This window comes from Delphinus delphis, chromosome 17, assembly GCF_949987515.2.
Source record: "Delphinus delphis chromosome 17, mDelDel1.2, whole genome shotgun sequence".
Taxonomy (NCBI): domain Eukaryota; kingdom Metazoa; phylum Chordata; class Mammalia; order Artiodactyla; family Delphinidae; genus Delphinus; species Delphinus delphis.
The window spans coordinates 42,406,886-42,426,823 of NC_082699.1; the positions used below are offsets into that span (position 1 = coordinate 42,406,886).

The 19,938-nt window shown below is 43.1% G+C and overlaps 1 protein-coding gene across 3 annotated transcripts in view; it reads left to right on the top strand.

Annotated features, from left to right (window-relative positions):
* The window catches only part of MATN2 (matrilin 2), a 155,376-nt gene that overhangs the window by 62,685 nt on the left and 72,753 nt on the right, over positions 1-19,938 (top strand). For all 3 annotated transcript variants that reach the window (XM_059994950.1, XM_059994951.1, XM_059994952.1), the window contains one exon: positions 19,731-19,853. In XM_059994950.1, coding sequence (XP_059850933.1) covers positions 19,731-19,853 — 123 coding nt within the window. The remainder of the gene's footprint in view (positions 1-19,730; positions 19,854-19,938) is intronic.

The window sequence follows — 19,938 nt, forward strand, 5'->3', positions numbered from 1 at the left end:
GCTAATAATGAGACCAAACCAGAACCCAAATCCTATTATGTGTGACTGCATGGGCCTAGCTTTTACTCACCATTTGATACTGTCCCATGATCCTTGAGGTGTAAGGCAACCCTGCCTCCAAGCCCACGAGGACAGGCATGTTCAAAGGCTCACTGTTTCCAGGGGAGACTCAGAACTAATTCACCAGGACTAACATTCAAATGATTGTTGCTCCCCCAAGTTAACTACCAAATCCTGAGATATTGTCATTGTACAGGATGATTGTGAGAGGGACTCTTAGGCAATGGCCTTCACACACACACACACACACACACACACACACACACACACACACACACACACACACACACACACACACACACACTATACCCACCATTTTCGATTCCAACCCTGCCTGTGTGGAGAGAGTAGGCAGGCACAGCTGATTCATAGGTTCTTCGAGTGGAAACAGACCTTGTCTATCAGACTGTTAGCTCTCTTTCCCACTTAACCCAGGAATTCTGTCTCTTCCCGGTGTCCCACAGTGATGGTGCATGTCCAACCATCGTCACCCATCTGGAGCACCAGGTCATTACAAAGCACCTGTATCCCACCTCCAGGTAGCCTGGATCAGTGGTCGAGCTGAAGTCCTACTCTCTGTAATTCCCACCTTTGATCCTATTTCTGCCATCTGAAGCTATATACCAAAAAGTTTATTTCCTTTTCCAACTAAAAAGAGAAAGCCCTTTGATTATTGAAGAGTGTAATCCCCCACTCCCCACTAATTTTCTCTTTTTCAGGGGAGGCATGAATACATCTTAAGATGACTCGGATTTGGGTCTTTTCACTGTCCAGAAACCCTCTTCTGGACACCAGTTAGTCAGTGTCTCAAAATGTGCCCTTTCATTTAAAGACCAGATCAAGCACATTAAATAATCTTATGTTCAAAGTTTTGCCCACATGAGCAATTTGGAATGTACTGGAGGCAACATGGATTCTTCTGTCCTCCAAAAAGGCTTCCCCATCCAAAACCATTATATAAGATATATGCAAAAGCACTACCATAGTGCATAGCCCATAGGGCTCAATAGAAGTTTATGTACTTCCCTTTCTCCATTTAAAAACGTGGCGGGGGGGCGGCTTCCCTGGTGGTGCAGTGATTGAGAGTCCGCCTACTGATGCAGGGGACACGGGTTCGTGCCCCGGTCCGGGAGGATCCCACGTGCCGCGGAGCGGCTGGGCCCGTGGGCCGTGGCCGCTGGGCCTGCGCGTCTGGGGCCTGTGCTCCGCAACGGGAGAGGCCACAACAGTGAGAGGCCCGCGTACCGCAAAAAAAGAAAAACAAAAAAAAAAAACAAAAAAAAAAACGTGGGGGGAGGCAATCCTCATGAAGTGTGCCTATCTTCATATGTCTGTTTCCCTCTACCATTTTCCTCCCCTTGAATTCTTTTCCCACTAACAAGAAGGAACTTTATCTTGTTTCCTTTCTTTTTTAAAAAATAAGGAATTCTCCCTTTCTTGCATCCCTTCTGGAATATTTAATCTATCTGGAAGAATAATGAAAATGCAACACTTAGAAAACTTCACTTGGCAAGAAAATGTAAACTTTCTTGTGCAGCTTTCTCATTTTCTTCTTTCTCGAGAAACACACCAAATACATTTTACAGCTTTCAGGGTTCAGATATGTTCCTGACATTATTTTCCCAAGCTACATAAGAGATTTAATAGCTTTTATTTTATTTATTATTTTTGGGTGGCCACACTGTGTGGCATATGGGATCTTCCCTGACCAGTGATCGAACCTGCGCCTCCTGCAGTGGAAACATGGAGTCTTAACAACTGGACCGCCAGGGAAGTCCAATAGCTTTTATATTTGAGTTTAATCAAAGGGCATGACCCCTTTGATGTGACAGAAAAACAGTCACATTATTAAAAAGGGAAAAGAAAGCTATACCCAACATTCCTCATGAATGTGAATGCAAAAATTCTTAAAAACGTATCGAACAGAATCCATATATATAATATAATCAAGACCAAATGGGATTTATCAAAAGAATGCAAGGTTGGTTTAACATTCAAAAATCAGTCAATATATGGCATGATACTATACACAGAAAATCCTAAAGATGCTACCAGAGAACTACTAGAGCTCATTAATGAATTCGGTAAAGTTGCAGGATACAAAATTTTTTAATTTGTTTTGGCTGTGTTGGGTTTTCGTTGCTGTGCACAGGCTTTCTCTAGTTGTGGCGAGTGGATGCTACTCTTCTGTTGCAGTGCACAGGCTTCTCATCGCGGTGGCTTCTCTTGTTGCGGAGCATGGGCTCTCGGCACGTGGGCTTCCGCAGTTGTGGCACACGGGCTCAGTAGTTGTGGCTCACGCGCTCTAGAGCACAGGCTCAGTAGTTGTGGCACACAGGCTTAGTTGCTCCATGGCATGTGGGATCTTCCCGGACCAGGGCTTGAACCCGTGTCCCCCGCATTGGCAGGCAGATTCCTAACCACTGTGCCACCAGGGAAGCCCTGCAGGATACAAAATTAATACACAGAAATCTGTTGCATTTCTATACACTAACACTGAAATATCAGAAAGAGAAATTAAGGAAACAATCCCATTTACCATTGCATCAAAAAGAATAAAATACCTAGGAATAAACCTACTTAAGAAGGTAAAAGACCTGTACTTGGAAAACTATAAAGCACTGATGAAAGAAATTGAAGATGACACAAATAGATGGAAAGATATACTGTGTTCTTGGATTGGAAGAATTAATATTGTTAAAATGACCATACTACCCAAGGCAAGCTATAGATTCAGTGCAATCCCTATCAAAATACCAATGGCATTTTTCACAGAACTAGAGCAAATAATTTTGAAATTTGTATGAAACACAAAAGACCCTAAATAGCCAACACAATCTTGAGAAAGAAGAACAGAGGTAGAGGAATCACACTCCCTGACTTTAGACTGTGCTACCAAGCTACAGTAATCCAAACAGTATGTACTGACACAGAAACAGACACATAGATTAATGGAACAGAATAGAGAGCCCAGAAATAAACCCACACACTTATGGTCAATTAATATATTACAGAGGAGGTAAGAATATACAATGGAGAAAAGACAGTCTCTTCAATAAGTGGTGCTAGGAAAACTGGACACCTACATGTAAAAGAATGAAATTAGAACATTTTCTAACACCGTATACAAAAATAAACTCAAAATGTATTAAAGACCTAAATGTTAGATCAGAAACCACAAAACTCCTAGAGGAAAACACAGGCAGAACACTCTTTGAGATATATCATAATATGTTTTTGGATCTGTCTCTTAAAACAAAGGAAATAAAAGCAAAACTAAGCATATGGGACCTAATTAAACTTAAAAGCTTTTGCACAGCAAAGGAAACCATTGACAAAACGAAAAACCAACCTACTGAATGAGAGTATTTGCAAATGATATGATCGATAAGGGGTTAATATCCAAAAGATATAAACAGCTCATACAACTCAACATCAAAACAGACAAACAACCCAATTGAAAAACGGGCAGAAGACCTGAACAGACATTTCTCCAAAGAGAACATGCAGATGCCCAACAGGTACATGAAAAGAAGCTCAACATCGCTAACCATCAGGGAAGTGCAAATCAAATTCACAATGAGGTGTCACCTCACCCCCATCAGAATGGCTATCATCAAAAAGAACACAAATAACAAATGTTGGCGAGGATGTGGTGAAAAGGGAACCCTCATACACTGTTGGTGAAGCCACTGTGGAAAACAGTATAGAGGTTTCTCAAAAAACTAAAAAAGAACTACCGTATGATCCAGCAATTCCACTCCTGGGTATATATTCGAAAGAAACAAAAACGCGATACATGCACCCCAATGTTCATAGCAGCATTATTTACAATTGCCAAGATATGGAAGTAACCTAAGTGTCCATCAACAGATGAATGCATAAAGAAGATGTGATATATGTATACAATGGAATACTACTCAGCCATAAAAAAGAATTAAATTTTGCCATTTGCAACAACATGAATGGACTTGGAGGGTATTATTTTGCTAAGTGAAATAAGTCAGACAGAGAAAGGTAAATACTGGAAGTTATCACTGATATGTGGAATCTAAAAAAATACAACAAACTAGTGAATATAATAAAAAGAAACAGACTCACAGGTATGAAGAACAAATTAGTGGTTACCAGTGGGGAGAGGGAAGGGGAAGGAGTAAGTAAGGGTAGGAGATTAAGAGGTACAAACTATTATGTATAAGATAAGCTACAATGGACTTGCCTGGTGGTGCAGTGGTTAAGAATCCGCCTGTCAATGCAGGGGACACGGGTTCAATCCCTGGTCTGGGAAGATCCAACATGCTGCGGAGCAACTAAGCCTGTGCGCCACAACTACTGAGCCTGCGAGCCACAACTACTGAAGCCTGCGCATCTAGAGCCCATGCTCTGCAACAAGAGAAGCCACCCCAATGAGAAGCCTGCACACTGCAACAAAGAGTAGCCCCAGGGCTTCCCTGGTAGCACAGTGGTTGAGAGTCCGCCTGCCGATGCAGGGGACACGGGTTTGTGCCCCGGTCCGGGAAGATCCCACATGCCGCGGAGCGGCTAGGCCCATGAGCCATGGCCGCTGAGCCTGCGCGTCCGGAGCCTGTGCTCCACAACGGGAGAGGCCACAACAGTGAGAGGCCCGTGTACAGCAAAAAAAAAAAAAAAAAAAAAAAAAAAAAGAGTAGCCCCAGCTTGCTGCAACTAGAGAAAGCCCCTGTGCAACAATGAAGACCCAGTGCAGCCACAAAAACACACACACACACAAAACTACAAGGATATATTGCACAGCACAGGGAATATAGCCAATATTTTATAATAATTATAGAGTACAACCTTTAAAAATTGTGAATGACTGTACTGTACACCTGTAACTTATACAACATCAACTATACTTCAATAAAAATCAATATAATTCAATTCACCATATTAACAGATTAAAAAAATGAAAAAGTATAGGATCATTTCAATAGATGCCCAAAAAGCATTGGACAATACCCAACATTTGTTCATGATAAAAACTCTCAATAAACTAGAAATAAAAGGGAGATTCCTCAACCTGATAAAGAGCACCTATGAAAGAACCTACAGTGAACATCATACTCAAGAGTAAAAGACTAAGTGTTTTCCTTTTAAGATAAGGAACAAGAAAGTACGTCCACTGCCACACTTCCATTCAACATTGGACTGGATGCTTTAACTGATATAATAATGAAATAAAAAGAAATTAGAAAGTCATACAGATTGGAAAGGAAAAGGTAAAACTGTCTTTATTTACAGACTATGTGATTGCATATGTAGAAAAGCTAATAGAATCTTCAAAAAAGCTACTAAAATTATTTAATGAATTCAGCAAGGTTGCAAGATAAAAACTCAATATACAAAATTATTTGATTGTATTTTTATATACTGGCAACAAAAATCTGAAATAGACATTTAAAAAGTACCATTTTACACTAGTATCAGAAATATAGAAATTAGGGATCAATTTGACAAAAGATGTACATTGACAAAGACAAAAGATGTCTGCAACAAATTAAAGAAGACCTAAATAAATGGAGAGATATGTCAAATCATCGAATAGAAGACTTACTATTGCTAAGATGTCAGTTCTTTCCAAAATGACCTATAGATTCAAAGCAATCTCTATCAAAATCCTAGCAGAATTTTTTGGGTAGAAACTGATAATCTGATTCTAATATATAAATGAAAATGAAAACAATTGAATAGTCAAATATGATTGATTCTTATTATTCACGATAGCTATGGTTTATAAGTCTCTGTTAACATTGAAATAGTGATTACTGGATCATCGTTCCTAGGGGAAGTACAGGGTTCGTTTCCTGAGAGCTTCTGGCCACAACATTTCGCCAATCGATACAGAACCTTGTTTTATGGGTGTTTCTGTTTAAAGACAGAATTGTATATTGTTGATTCATTAACACTGAACTCACAGCCAACAGCACTATTACTCACGCCTGAATGAAGCTCATGTAACACACATCTTTCCTCCAAAAGGCACATCACGGCCTTCTTGCCTTAGGAACACTAGACCGCACTTCAACACTATTGTTAGGAGCCATTTTACACAGTGAGGTCACCAATAGAAAGCACAAAAATTTTTTTAAATATGGCCCTAAATAGAACACCAAAAAAATGCTTATTTACAGTATGAGAGCTAAAACAAGAAGTCAGAGCATTGCTTGTTTGACCTTCACTGGGAAAGTGCGTTAGGTGGCTCAATTTTTTTTTTTTTTTTTTGCTGTACGCGGGCCTCTCATTGTTGTGGCCTCTCCCGTTGCGGAGCACAGGCTCCAGACGCGCAGGCTCAGCGGCCATGGCTCACAGGCCCAGCCGCTCCGCGGCACGTGGGATGTTCCCCAGACCGGGGCATGAACCCGTGTCCCCTGCATCGGCAGGCGGACTCTCAACCACTGCGCCACCAGGGAAGCCCCAGGTGACTCAATTTTTTCACCACTCTGTACAGATCCATGAATGGCCCTGAAAATGCTGCAAGTATTGATTTTGGGTTCCAAGAAAAATTTTATCAAGTAGGTGAATTCGCAAATACAGAATCTGCAAATAATGAGGATCAACTAAAACTTTGAAATAAAGTTGTGGGGATCAAATTATCTTACTTGAGGACTGACTGTAAAGCAGCAGTAATCAAAACAGTGCAGTATTGGTGTAACGATGGACAACACCTGAGCAGAATATAGTCCAGAAATAGACCCACATGTATATGGTGAAGTGTTTTTTGACAAAGGTGTCAAGGCAATTCATGGGGAAAAAATAATGTCATCAACAGGTGGTGTTACAATAGGATTGGCACGGGCCAAAAAATGCACATTGACCCTTACATCACACCTTATACAAAAATTTATTCAAAATTGATTTAAAATGTTAATATAGAGTAGAAACATTTAAATGTCTAGACGAAAATGAAAGAAAAAATTTTGATAACCCTGGGTTTGGCAAGGATTTTTTAAATAGGACACAAAACATAAAAGAAAAACTCAGTAAATTGAACATCATCAAGATTAAAACATTTGCTCTTCCAGATACACTGCTACTAAAGGGAAAAGGTCAAGTCACAGACTGGAATTAAATATTTGCAAATATATATCCAACAAAGGACCTTAGAATTTATAAAGAATTCTTACAACTCAATAATAGAAAAATAAACAGCCCAGTCAAAATGGGCAAAAGAGGGCTTCCCTGGTGGCGCAGTGGTTGAGAGTCCGCCTGCCGATGCAGGGGACACGGGTTCGTGACCCGGTCCGGGAAGATCCCACATGCCGCGGAGCGGCTGGGCCCGTGAGCCACGGCCGCTGAGCCTATGCGTCCGGAGCCTGTGTTCCGCAACGGGAGAGGCCACAACAGTGAGAGGCCCGCGTACAAGAAAAAAAAAAAAAAGGGCAAAAGATTTGAATAGACACTAAACCAAAGAAGATATATAAAGAAGAGATGCTCAAACTTATTAGATACTAAGGAAATACAAATTAAAGCCACAATGAGATACCACTATACTTCTACTAGATTGGATACATCTTAAAATATTGACCATGCCAAGTATTAGCAAAGTTGGGAACAGAATTATCATTGTTCCTGGTAGGAATGTAAAATGGTTCAACCACTTTGGAAAACAGTTTAGCAGTTTCTTACAAAGTTACGTATGTACCTACCATAATTCCACTTTTAGGTATTTACTTAAAAGAAATTAAAGTTTATATCCAAACAAATGTTTATAGCAGCTTTACTTGTAATAACCTAAAACTGGAAATAGCCCAAATCATCAACAGGTGAATTCTTAACAAATTGTGACATATGCATACAATGTAATACTACTAGGCAGTGAAAAGGATGAGCTATTGACCCATGCAGCAAGCTGGATAAATGTCAAAATAACCGTGTTGAATGAAAGAAATGAGACCAAAAAAAAAAAAAAAGAGTACATATTGTAGGATTCCATTTATATGAAATTTTAGAAAATGGTAACTAATCTATGATCAGCAGATTAGTGGTTGCCTGGGGCCAAGGGGAGAGAAGGGACAGGTGGAGGGATTACAGAGGGGCACTAGGAAACTTTGGGGATTTGGAGGTGATGGATATGTTATCTTGATTATGGTGATGATATGTTGATATGTCAAGTTTACCAGCTTGTCTATGTTGAATATGTGTAGTTTATTGTACGTCATTTAAATTCAATAATATATATGTATGTATGTATATGTATTTTCAGAACAGGGTGGTTTGGGTAGGTAACTGGTGCTGAGACAGAAGGCTGCAAGAGAAGAGATTGGAGAAAGAGTCATGGAACAATCAGGGAAGGCTTTGGGGAATAGGGGTTTTTCTAGCAAATCAAGGAAGAGAAGAGAAACGTAGAGCTTGTTGTCTTTAGGGGATGCTAACTGTACAGACTGCCTATTTGGAATAGTTTGTTTGGGACATTAGTGGGGGATGAGGAAGGGAATTTAAGCTGGAACAAATTATGGAGTGATTTGATTCCCAAGCTGAGTTCCAGCTGCTGTCTTTGGTGGATAGAGGGGCTGAACACAGGGTGTCAAGGGGAAAACCACATTTTAGTAAATTGACCGTGGCAGTCATATATACAGAGGATTAGAATTAGGATTAGATAATAGGTGCCGAAATACCATCCATCCATCCACTCATTCATTCATTTATTCATTCAATACTTACTGATTCCCCTCTATGAGCCAGATGCCCTTGTGGTGTGTGGGAGAAAAGTGTTTCCTCTTATATGTTTGAGACCCAAGACCCTCCAAGAACACTCAGATCTTGGCTTCCCTTGTGCTCTGCACGTGCAGAGCAGAACATGGACGATGCAATCAGTTTACAGTTCAAATCAGTTCAGTCAATTCAGTGCATGTGTTTCTTATGCCCATGGAGTTAATTAGGAGATCATAGCAGTAATCCCCACCCCAGGGAGGAGTTTATGACCGAAGATGGGGAATGGTGGGTGAGGGTTGTTAGAATTTAAACTGATAAATAACTTAAGAGAGGAAAACTGGTTTTGCGGGGAAAGCAGTGAGTCCGGGCGAGAGCCCACACATGTGGTTGGATGCAACTGGAGATGAAAAAGAAAATGCCTGGCTGGATACGCTTGGTGGTGGTAATTGGCCCTGAAGATGGATGGAATCTTGGAGGGAGGAAGGGAGTGTGGAAAGGGGAGGTCAAGGGCTCAGCTTCGGGGCAGCCCACAAAGCTGAGACAGCGCGGAGCAAGTGCAAGAGCGAGCAGACTGCGTGCGCGCACACGAACGGGCGGCTTTGCGGGTCAACTTGTTAGGAATGCAAATTCCTAGGCCCTACTCACCCCAGACCTACTGAATCAGGGACTCCAGGGATGCAGCCTAGGAGGGTGTCCTTTTAACATCCTTTTAAAGCCCTCCAGGGGATTCTGGTCAAGTTTGAAAACGACTGCCCCCGCTGTTTCAAACTAGATCTCTCCCTGGGAGATTCCACTCCTCAGGGAGTTCATACTGAGACCGTGATGATGTGACTGACAGCCATTTGGAAATTGCAAAGCGCTCTGCATGACTAGGGCATTATGCGTTCACTCTTATTTATCATTTTGATCAACCTCGTTCAGTCAGATTTACTTATGTTTTCAGGCTTTGTTTTGGGGATCCTCCTCTTTTCCCCTTCTGAAAAGAAAACGAAAATCTCGTTCATGAATAGGAGAACTGATTGAAAAAGAATGAAGCCGTGGGGGGAGGAGGGATGCGAGGCACAGCTGGAGTTTGCCTGGAAGGACAGGTTTGTTCTTCTGGGTGACGTTGGGTTGGTGGTGTTTCTTCCAGCAGAGACAAGGCTGATGGCTCCCATTTACTGCTGAAAGTCTTTAACTCCAAACCGCAGCTGTCAAAATAAGATTAGGGCTTTCAGACATGATGGAAGAAGGGGGATGGTCCCCAAAATGCAGGCTTAGGTTTGGCAGATGTTTGCAGAGCCCTAACTCCAAGTGAGTTTTCGGGGTTGGAGCAGGCAGAAATGGCGTTGTTCCCAGCTGAGTGAAATAACAGCTCTGATAATAAATTTCTCTTCTCTCTCGCTGTGATACATAATTTCTGATTTCTACATCTCAAGCTAAATAGCAGCAGGAGCCGTAAAAAAAAAGTGGAGCATGTCTTTAAAGGTGTTCATTTTGCTCTAAGTCCAGAGGAGAAATTAAACTGTCATCGGTGTCGACAGCACGCCATGCGGCTTGTCTAAAATTCTGCAAAGTCAGTAAAAAGCCTTTGATCTCGCCCAGGGTGATGTCAGGCACAACCACTGCAGTCCTTGTCCCGTGCTTCTCATCCAGTGTAACCAGACGGAAGTTTTCCAAGTTCTTGGGCGGAGGTGCTGTGCTAGGGTTTCAAGATCACACACTGAGGAAGGCCCTGAAATCTAGAATGGCTGTGAGCCTCAGGGGAACGCTAGGGAAGGCTTTGAGCATAGCCCTGGGGCTCTTAGTTATCAAATCCTCACTGATTTATTTCACTTGGGAAGACTGAGCAGATGCAGTTAACATCCCTCCTAAATTCTCCAGGAAACCAGAGAAGCAAGTGGATTTTGCTGACTGTCAGCTATATATGCTAACATTTGCCCTCTGGAAAGGCATTGTTTGTGTTTGTTGAGATCTTTTGTTATAAAATTCAAAATTGCCTACTTTGCTGTGTCAGATCAATTCAGCATAGAACTCACGAACCAAAAACTTAGTCACAGATACGTTGATGTCATTTAAAGAAATCTGAATCTAGTGGCGGGTTTCATAGGCACCCAATAAAGTGATATTATGTTAGAATTGTGATGTAGGCAAAATTTGGTTGGGGTTCACCTTTCCTCCATGCTTAACTAGGCCTGCACCACCAAGACCTTTCTTTACCCTAAACTAGGAAAAAAGGAGACTAACATTTGTTGAGTACCTCCCATCTCTCAGATGCTTTATCATCTATATTATCTCATTTAACCCTGCCATAAGATGTTTTCTCCACTTAATTATTTAACCTCTATGAAAATTCAATCTCACAGAAATCACTTACATGAAGTCACGCAGGTCACCTCGCTGAAGCCAGGTCTGGCTCCAAAGGCAATATTCTTTTCATTCTATCTGATTGCTTCCCTTAAGCCCTATGGAAAGAAACATAACTGCCCCTTATCTCCTCCTCCAAGATTCAATCCCCTTGATCCCTACTTTTTCATATTACGTCCTTCAGGTCCTTGTATAAAATAATCTTTTCTGTGAGACCACCTTCTGACCACACTATTTAAAGCAGAAGCTCCCTTTCCTCCATACTCCCAACCCCCCTTTCCTGCTTAATTTTGTTCTATAGCACTTCTAAGATCTAACAGAGTATATATATATATATATATTTTTCCCCCCCCGCCCCGGTACACGGGCCTCTCACTGTTGTTGCCTCTCCCGTTGCGGAGCACAGGCTCCGGACGCGCAGGCTCGGCGGCCATGGCTCACGGGCCCAGCCGCTCCGCGGCATGTGGGATCCTCCCGGACCGGGGCACGAACCCGTGTCCCCTGCATCGGCAGGCGGACTCTCAACCACTGCGCCACCAGGGAAGCCCCTGTAATATATATTTTTACCTGTTTATGTTGTTTATGTCTGGCCCCTGTCCATGGTATGCTAGTAAATGTTTAACAACCAGGTCTCCAGGGGGAAAAGCTCCAATTTGCAATGTTCACCAATTCCTGTATTGTCAATACTACCACCATGGCTGATTTCAAGCTACCCACTTGACCTTGCTGAACGCAGAATTGGGAAGAAGTGGGCACGGTCTGCCAATGTGAGTCAGTAGGAGCTGGCTTCCCACTTGAATATCCGCTACATAGGGACAGAGATCGATTGATTTTTTTAATCTATTTTATTCACTGTTTTTCTCTCAGCCGTTTGAGCAATTTGACGAATGAATGAATTCAGTCATTCAAATATATTTTAAAAAATTGACCACATGCCAAACACCATGCTAGTTATTTGAGCTGCAGGGCTGAACAGAACAATCACTGCCTTCAGATGGCAGGGGAAGTAGACATGAAATTAACAATTGCAAATTAAGTGTTGTTATAACTGTGGTAAGGGAAGCCCGTGAAGGGGAACTTGACCTCTAAAAGGGCGTGGTCAGATGAGAGCCCCCCATCCCTGAGTACTCCAGGCTGGTGACTGTCAAGTTAGATCAACACGTGTCCACTAAGCACGTGCTATGTGAAGTGTGTGGTGTCACAGGCACCCTGAAGACCACAGAAGACTTATCCTGTGCCTTTCAGAGCTTACAGCCTGGGTAAGACTGATGAGTGAGGAATGACTGACAACCCTGTATTTCAGGTGTTGGGTCCATGCATCCATTCATCACAAGCACTTAATGAGCACCTACAATGTGCCAGGCACTGTGCTAGGTACCAGGGATGCAGCAGACAGCAAGGCAGCTGGTTCCTTAGCTGTCATGAGAATTCTGGTGTCTGCAGCTGGGGGCTGGCTCCCCGATGTCATTGTACTCTTCTGGGAGAGGAATATCTCTTGCTGGGGACGAGGAGAGGTACAGAGACTCGGGAAGCATTTTATTCCCATCTCACTCAACTTCCCAGGACCCCATTTCTGATGGAGCAGTTGTTTTAGGACTCTAGGAACATCCCTGTTGGGAGGCAAGGGGTATGGGACTTTGTCACTGTTCATTCAGTAGACGAACACTTACGGGGCACCAACTACATGCGCTAGAACACTGGGGAATCAAAACTGAGTCAGACCAGATCATTCTCATGGGGCAGACAGACCTGTGATCCGGTCCTTCTAATACTGTGGGCTAAATGGTGTGTATAGGGCTAGAGGAGCCTAGAGGAAGGAGACTCTAAGCTCAGCCAAGCTGAAGAAGGCTTCCTGGAGGAGGTGACATCGGGCTGAAGTCAGTAGCCATGAGTGGGGGTAACGGAGTAGAGAAGGCTTGGAAGGGTAATGGGAACTCTGAATCCACTGCTTCTCCGACGCCCAGTTTTATCACCCTTCAGTGAAATCCTCTCAGGCTGTGAGAAAAAGAAATTTTGTTTTCCTAAAGAATAAGGAATCATCCAAAAACATCTGTATTTGTTTCAAATGGAAGCGACCACTGCCAGAAAAACAACAAAGTTGTTTTGTGAGAACCTAGCCTGTATTTATTCCTTACTCTTTGTTTAATTAAATTAATCCTCCATGGTTTCCTTTGGGACAGACAGTACAGAGCACTAGTGGCCATAAATCCCCAGTGTTCTAAAAACAGTATGAAAGGCCTGAGGCTAGCTGGCAGGCCTGCTGTTTGTGGGATCGTTCTTCTGGAACTCCTGTTCCTACCACACTTTGCACCCTCACTTAGTGTCCGGGGTCTTTTAGCCACTTGGAGAGGGGTCCAAGGACAGCAAAAAAATCTGAGATTTGCTTAAAAGAAGAATCTGAGCCTGCAGACTCAGTTGATGAAGGGGGAGGCTGACTCTTGCATCTGGGCCCCTTCCCCTTGAAGGATTGTGAAGACTTTTATCCTGTAGGTTCAATGGCTCTCAACCTGGCTGCACACTGGAGTTATCTGGGAGCTTTAGCAAACAGTGTTGCCTGCATCCCAGCCCCAGCTGTCTGATTTAAGGGGTTGGGCTGGGCATCAGGATTTTCCAAAGGTCCCCAGATGGTTCTAATGAGCAGCGAGGTCATGCCCTGGTAGATGAGACCCTGTAGTGATTCATGGCTGTCCTGTTCCGGAAGGCATAAGCATCTCATTGCCTCTCTACCTACCTTATGGGGGGAAGTCTTGGGGGAAAAATGCTTATTGCTTCAAGATCCTGGTTCACTGCTTTTATTTTATTTTATAAAGACACACTTTATTTTTTATCTTTTTAATTTTTATTTTTGGCTGTGTTGGGTCTTCCTTGCTACGCGCGGGCTTTCTCTAGTTGCGGCGAGCAGGGGCTACTCTTGGTTGCAGTGCACGGGCTTCTCACTGCGGTGGCTTCTCTTGGCACGTGGGCTTCAGTAGTTGTAGCACGCAGGCTTCAGTAGTTGTGGCTTGCGGGCTCAGCTGTGGTTCGCGGGCTCTAGAGCTCAGGCTCAGTAGTTGTGGCGCACGGGCTTAGTTGCTCCGCGGCATGTGGGATCTTCCCGGACCAGGGATCGAACCCGTGTCCCCGGCACTGGCAGGCGGATTCTTAACCACTGCGCCATCAGGGAAGTCCTCACTGCTTTTAAGATGCTACTTTCAAAGGGGTTCTTTTGTAACGTTGATTTTTTTCATTATTATAAAAGCTCTTTGTATAAGCTCTTGTTAGAAAATTCAAAAACAGATCATTATAAATAAGAGAAAAAAATTACTTAAACTGCCACCACTTCTTCGTAACCACTGCTGGGTAGGATTCCTGCTGGACACAGAGAGGAGGCGTAGCAGCTGTGGGAGCTGAGAAGGGGGACCCAGGTGGAGAAGCTCCTACCCCCCCCACCTTCAGAGATGGGCTTGGGATTTGGGGGTATGTTGGTCCAGTGTACTGGGGTGTCATTTTCCAGCCATCAGGACTTTGTGCAGGGACGCTCTCCTCCCAGTTAGGGAGCCTAGCAAGGGAGACACAGTAAATACATCACTACATAAATGCCTATGTGATTAACATTGTGACACATGCCAGGAGGGAGAAGTGCAGGGGTGCACTGACATGCACAGACAGCCGATGGGCGGGGCCGAGAGCTCTGAAGAACAATTGAAGGTCCTCCTGTCAAGAGGTTGATTTTCCCATCAACGTGCAAGCAAACCCAAGCTACTTTGGCTTGGAATTCAGAAAACTACTGCTGTTCCCAAAGCAGTGATTTTCATTTATCTGTTCTAGAAGTCCTTTATATTTCCCAGAGCTAAAAGAAACTGTGATGCAACCAGAATTATCCTTCCGAAGCACAGCTCAGGTAAAATGGCCCGTGTCCCTTTGGAAGGCTTTTACCTTGAGTGGTCCCCACTGCCTGCTGGGCACAGTTCAGACCGTGCAGCCTGATTCCAGGCCCTCTGCCATCTGGTGTCAATCGTCCTTCCAGTGCTCCCTCCTGCTACTTCCCTTGGAATTCCCAGAGTGGAAGTCAGCTACCATGCCTGTCCTGCTTCCCTCGGTTTCGCACATTTACTGTTCCCTCAGCCCTGGGTCCATTTCCCTTTCTCCATTCTCTGCCGCTTGCCTGCCAGACTTTTCTGAGGGATCCAGCCTCGGCTGGCAGTAAGCCATCCCCGTTCTGAACTCCCATTGTATTGGCAGCACCTCTCTTCTGGATTTCTAGCATGTTCTATTTTGTATTTTAGTTATTTAGGATGCATCTGATAGCTACTCTGGCCTTCCCAGTCCTCAAATGGGGCTAGTTTGTTCTACCTAAGGACTTTTTTTTTTTTTTTTTGCGGTACGCGGGCCTCTCACCTTTGTGGTCTCTCCCGTTGTGGAGCACAGGCTCCGGACGCGCAGGCTCAGCGGCCATGGCTCACGGGCCCAGCCGCTCCGCGGCATGTGGGATCTTCCCGGACCGGGGCACGAACCCGTGTCCCCTGCATCGGCAGGTGGACTCTCAACCACTGTGCCACCAGAGAAGCCCTACCTAAGGATCTTTGCATTCACTGTTCTTTCAGTCAGAAACACTCTTTACATCCAGTGTTAGTTTCAGGTGTACAATGTAGTGATTCAGTATTTTACATTTTCATTATATACTTTTTGAAATAATCACCACAATAAGTCCAGTTACCATCTGTCACCGGACAAAGTCGTTACAGTATCATTGATTATATTCCCTATGTGTACATTACGTCCCTGTGACTTACTTATTTTATAGCTGGAAGTTTGTACCTCTTAATCCCCTTTACCTATTTCATTCATATCCTTAACCCGTCCCCTCTGGCAACCACCAGTTTGTTCTCTGTATCCATGAGTCTGTTTCTGTCTTGTTATGCTTGTTCACTTGTTTTGTGTTTTAGATTCCACGTATAAGTGAGATCGTATGTATCTGTCTCTCTCTGTCTGACTTATTTCACTTAGCATAATACCCTCAAGGTTCATCCATGTTGTCACAAATGGCAACATTTCATTCTTTTTTTATGGCTGAGTAACATTTCATTGATTGTATGTAGCACATCTTCTTTATCCATTCATCCGTTGATGGACACTTAGGTTGCTGCTGTATCTTGGCTGTTGTAAGTAATGCTTCAATGAACATAGGGGTGCATATATCTTTTTGAATTAGTGTTTTTGTTTTTCTTTGGATAAATTCCACTTCTGAGTTTCTATCAGAAATGCTCTTCCTAGAACTTCACATGACTAACCCTAGAGTACCAGCTGTGTGTCGGCAGGAACCCCTTTATCTGTTTGGTTCACCACTATATCCCCAGTGCCTGGGATAAACTAGGTGCTTCATTGACTGAATAAATGAAAAGTATCTGATGATTCAAATTTTTCTTAGGTCTCTGGCTTAAGCTTGTAACTAACTGTAAATTTTGTCACTCTTTAATTATTCACCATGATTTTTGCATGAGCTGAAGTTTTTTCTGATTCTTGCTCTTTTCCTTATATCTGGATCCAGGGGAAATCTCAGTTGGAGTTCCCAACTGGAAATATAAGATAGAAATAGACTGGGAAGGGAGGAATTTGCATCGATAATTTTTTCATCTACTTTATTGATTTGGGAATGAAAATAATTCTTTTAGTATTTTAAAACCAGAATCCTTATTTGTGGAATCTTAGACCTAAATGTTTTTTCATCTTATGATGTAGCTTTTATTTTTTTTAAAAAATTTAATGCATTTGATAGAGGTGATGAATATATCAGCTTTTATCTTTTTTATCAATTTGATATGTTATAATTATCTAAAAGCATAATAAACTATAAAACTCAAAGACCTAGGAGATTACATTAAAGCGTAGCCATTGGATTCAGGGATTAATCCAGCTTTCTATGTATTAAGTTTTTTTTGTTTGTTTGTTTGTTTGTTTTTTTTAATTTATTTATTCATTTATTTATTTTTGGCTGTGTTGGGTCTTCGTTTCTGTGCAAGGGCTTTCTCTAGTTGTGGCAAGCGGGGGCTACTCTTCATCGCGGTGCGCGGGCCTCTCACTGTTGCGGCCTCTCTTGCTGCGGAGCACAGGCTCCAGACGCACAGAGCTCAGTATTTGTGGCTCACGGGCCCAGTTGCTCCGTGGCACGTGGGATCTTCCCAGACCAGGGCTCAAACCCGTGTCCCCCACACCGGCAGGCAGACTCTCAACCACTGCGCCACCAGGGAAGCCCTATGTATTAAGTTTTTACCATAGCTGTCATAGTGGTAACTTTTAACCAGAGGAAAACAATTTTTCATATATTCAATCCCTTTAATGCTCTTTGATTTTCTCCAACTTTAATGGTAAAGTCACTCAAAGAGCTAGTTATGAAACCAAGCCGTTCTCCTTGCTGAGGAATAATGCCATCATGTCAGCCTGTTTCTTCAAAGGAGAGACTGAGTCGGTGATGGAGTGAAAATGCCTTTAACCGTTTCATCCTCTGATAGATTCTTAGTTCCACGGCAGTAAATGCACTGCTGTGAATGTGTTCTTACATTGCATTTGAGTAAATAGCCAGGACCCAGCACTAATAAATATTTGATCAAAATAGAATTGTTAATAGCCATACATTCATTTCTCCCTAGTAATCTTTGATACATCTACCTAACCTCCTTTGGCTTCCCATTTTCCTCATTTATGGGATGAATAAGTAGAGCACAAAGAGGATTTTGAAAGCTCCTTCTGATAGAGAAATGGAGTGAGGAAAACTATGTCCAAAGAGACTAAGGCAGACTTGGGAATAAGGGGCTCTTCTAGACCTGCCATGCTTTTGGTGGAGTAGCAGGTCTTTTCACTGTGCTCTCTCTCAGCTTCTGCAAAATGTTCATTGCAGCTCTATTTACAATAGCCCAGAGATGGAAACAACCTAAGTGTCCATCATCGGATGAATGGATAAAGAAGATGTGGCACATATATACAGTGGAATATTACTCAGCCATAAAAAGAAACAAAATTGAGCTATTTGTAATGAGGTGGATAGACCTAGAGTCTGTCATACAGAGTGAAGTAAGTCAGAAAGAGAGAGACAAATACCGTATGCTAACACATATATATGGAATTTAAGAAAAAAAATTTCATGAAAAACCTAGGGGTGAAACAGGAATAAAGACACAGACTTACTAGAGAATGGACTTGAGGCTATGGGGAGGGGGAAGGGTAAACTGTGACAAAGCGAGAGAGAGGCATGGACATATATACACTACCAAACGTAAGGTAGATAGCTAGTGGGAAGCAGCCGCATAGCACGGGGAGATCAGCTCAGTGCTTTGTGACCACCTGGAGGGGTGGGATAGGGAGGGTGGGAGGGAGGGAGACGCAAGCGGGAAGAGATATGGGAACATATGTATATATATAACTGATTCATTTTGTTGTGAAGCTGAAACTAACATACCATTGTAAAGCAATTATACTACAATAAAGATGTTAAAATGAAAAAAAAAATAAAATTTTACAAAAAAAAAATGTCAAAGACAACACCAGGTTACCTTGGTGAGACTGTGTATATCGGTGTGTACCTTGGTGAGACTGTGTATTTCAGTGTGTACCTTGGTGAGACTGTGTATATCGGTGTGTACCTTGGTGAGACTCTGATGACAAAGCCTTTTAGTTCTCAAAGAATAGGAATGGTACTTGATGCAGACAAGCGCAAATACCTGCTTGTGATAACTTCAGTCCTCAAGAACCATCCAGATGTTTTCAGAACACTTTCATTGAGATGGGAAAAATACAAATTCGTGGGGTTTTTTAATTAATTATTTATTTGGCTGCACTGGGCCTTGGGTGCGGCACGCAGGATCTTCGTTGCCTCGTGCAGGATCTTTAGTTATGGCATGGGGCTCTCTTAGTTCCAGCATGTGGAATCTAGTTCCCTGAACAGGGATCGAACCCATGTCCCCTGCGTTGGGAGCACCGAGTCTTAACCACTGGACCACCAGGGAAGTCCCACAAATAGATGTTAATTTTAAATTATTTAATGCATTTAATAGAGATGAATAATTCCAACTTTGAAAAATGAGTTTTTCTATATACATAGAAACAAACCCGAGTGTTAACAGCGGTGGCCTCTGGATGGTAGGACTGCAGGTGGGGGATTACAGGTGAATTTTCTTTTCTATTTTTTTCTGTTTCCCAAATTTTCCACTATGATCTTATAACATTTTCAATGTTTTTAAAGGTCATTTTTTAAAAATTAATACTTATTGATCTTTGGCTGCGTTGGGTCTTCGTTACTGTGCGGGCTTTCTCTAGTTGTGATGAGCGGGGCCTCCTCTTCGTTGCCGTGCGCAGGCTTCTCATGGCAGTGGCTTCTCTTGTTGCGGAGGACGGGCTCTAGGCACGCGGGCTTCAGTAGTTGTGGCTCACGGGCTCTAGAGAGCAGGCTCAGTAGTTGTGGCGCACAGGCTTAGTTGCTCCGCGGCGTGTGGGATCTTCCCGGGGCAGGGCTCGAACCTGTGTCCCCTGCACTGGCAGGTGGATTCTTAACCACTGCGCCACCAGGGAAGCCCTAAAGGTTATTTTGACAAGTGCTGTAGAGTTGCTTTTTGATGGCCGAGGGTCACCGAGGGTCACCTCCTTGAGAGCCACGTTCTAATGGTATGGCTTTGCCCCAGTCCAGGACCTGTGTGCAGCGGAGGACCACGGCTGCGAGCAGCTCTGCGTGAACCTGCTGGGCTCCTTTGTCTGCCAGTGCTACAGTGGCTACACCCTGGCCGAGGACGGGAAACGGTGTGTGGGTGAGTATCCCACCCAGCCTTGCTTGATGGGGAAACACAAGAGAAGCTAGTAAGAAGGGAGAGGGGTGCCACATATCCAGTTGCT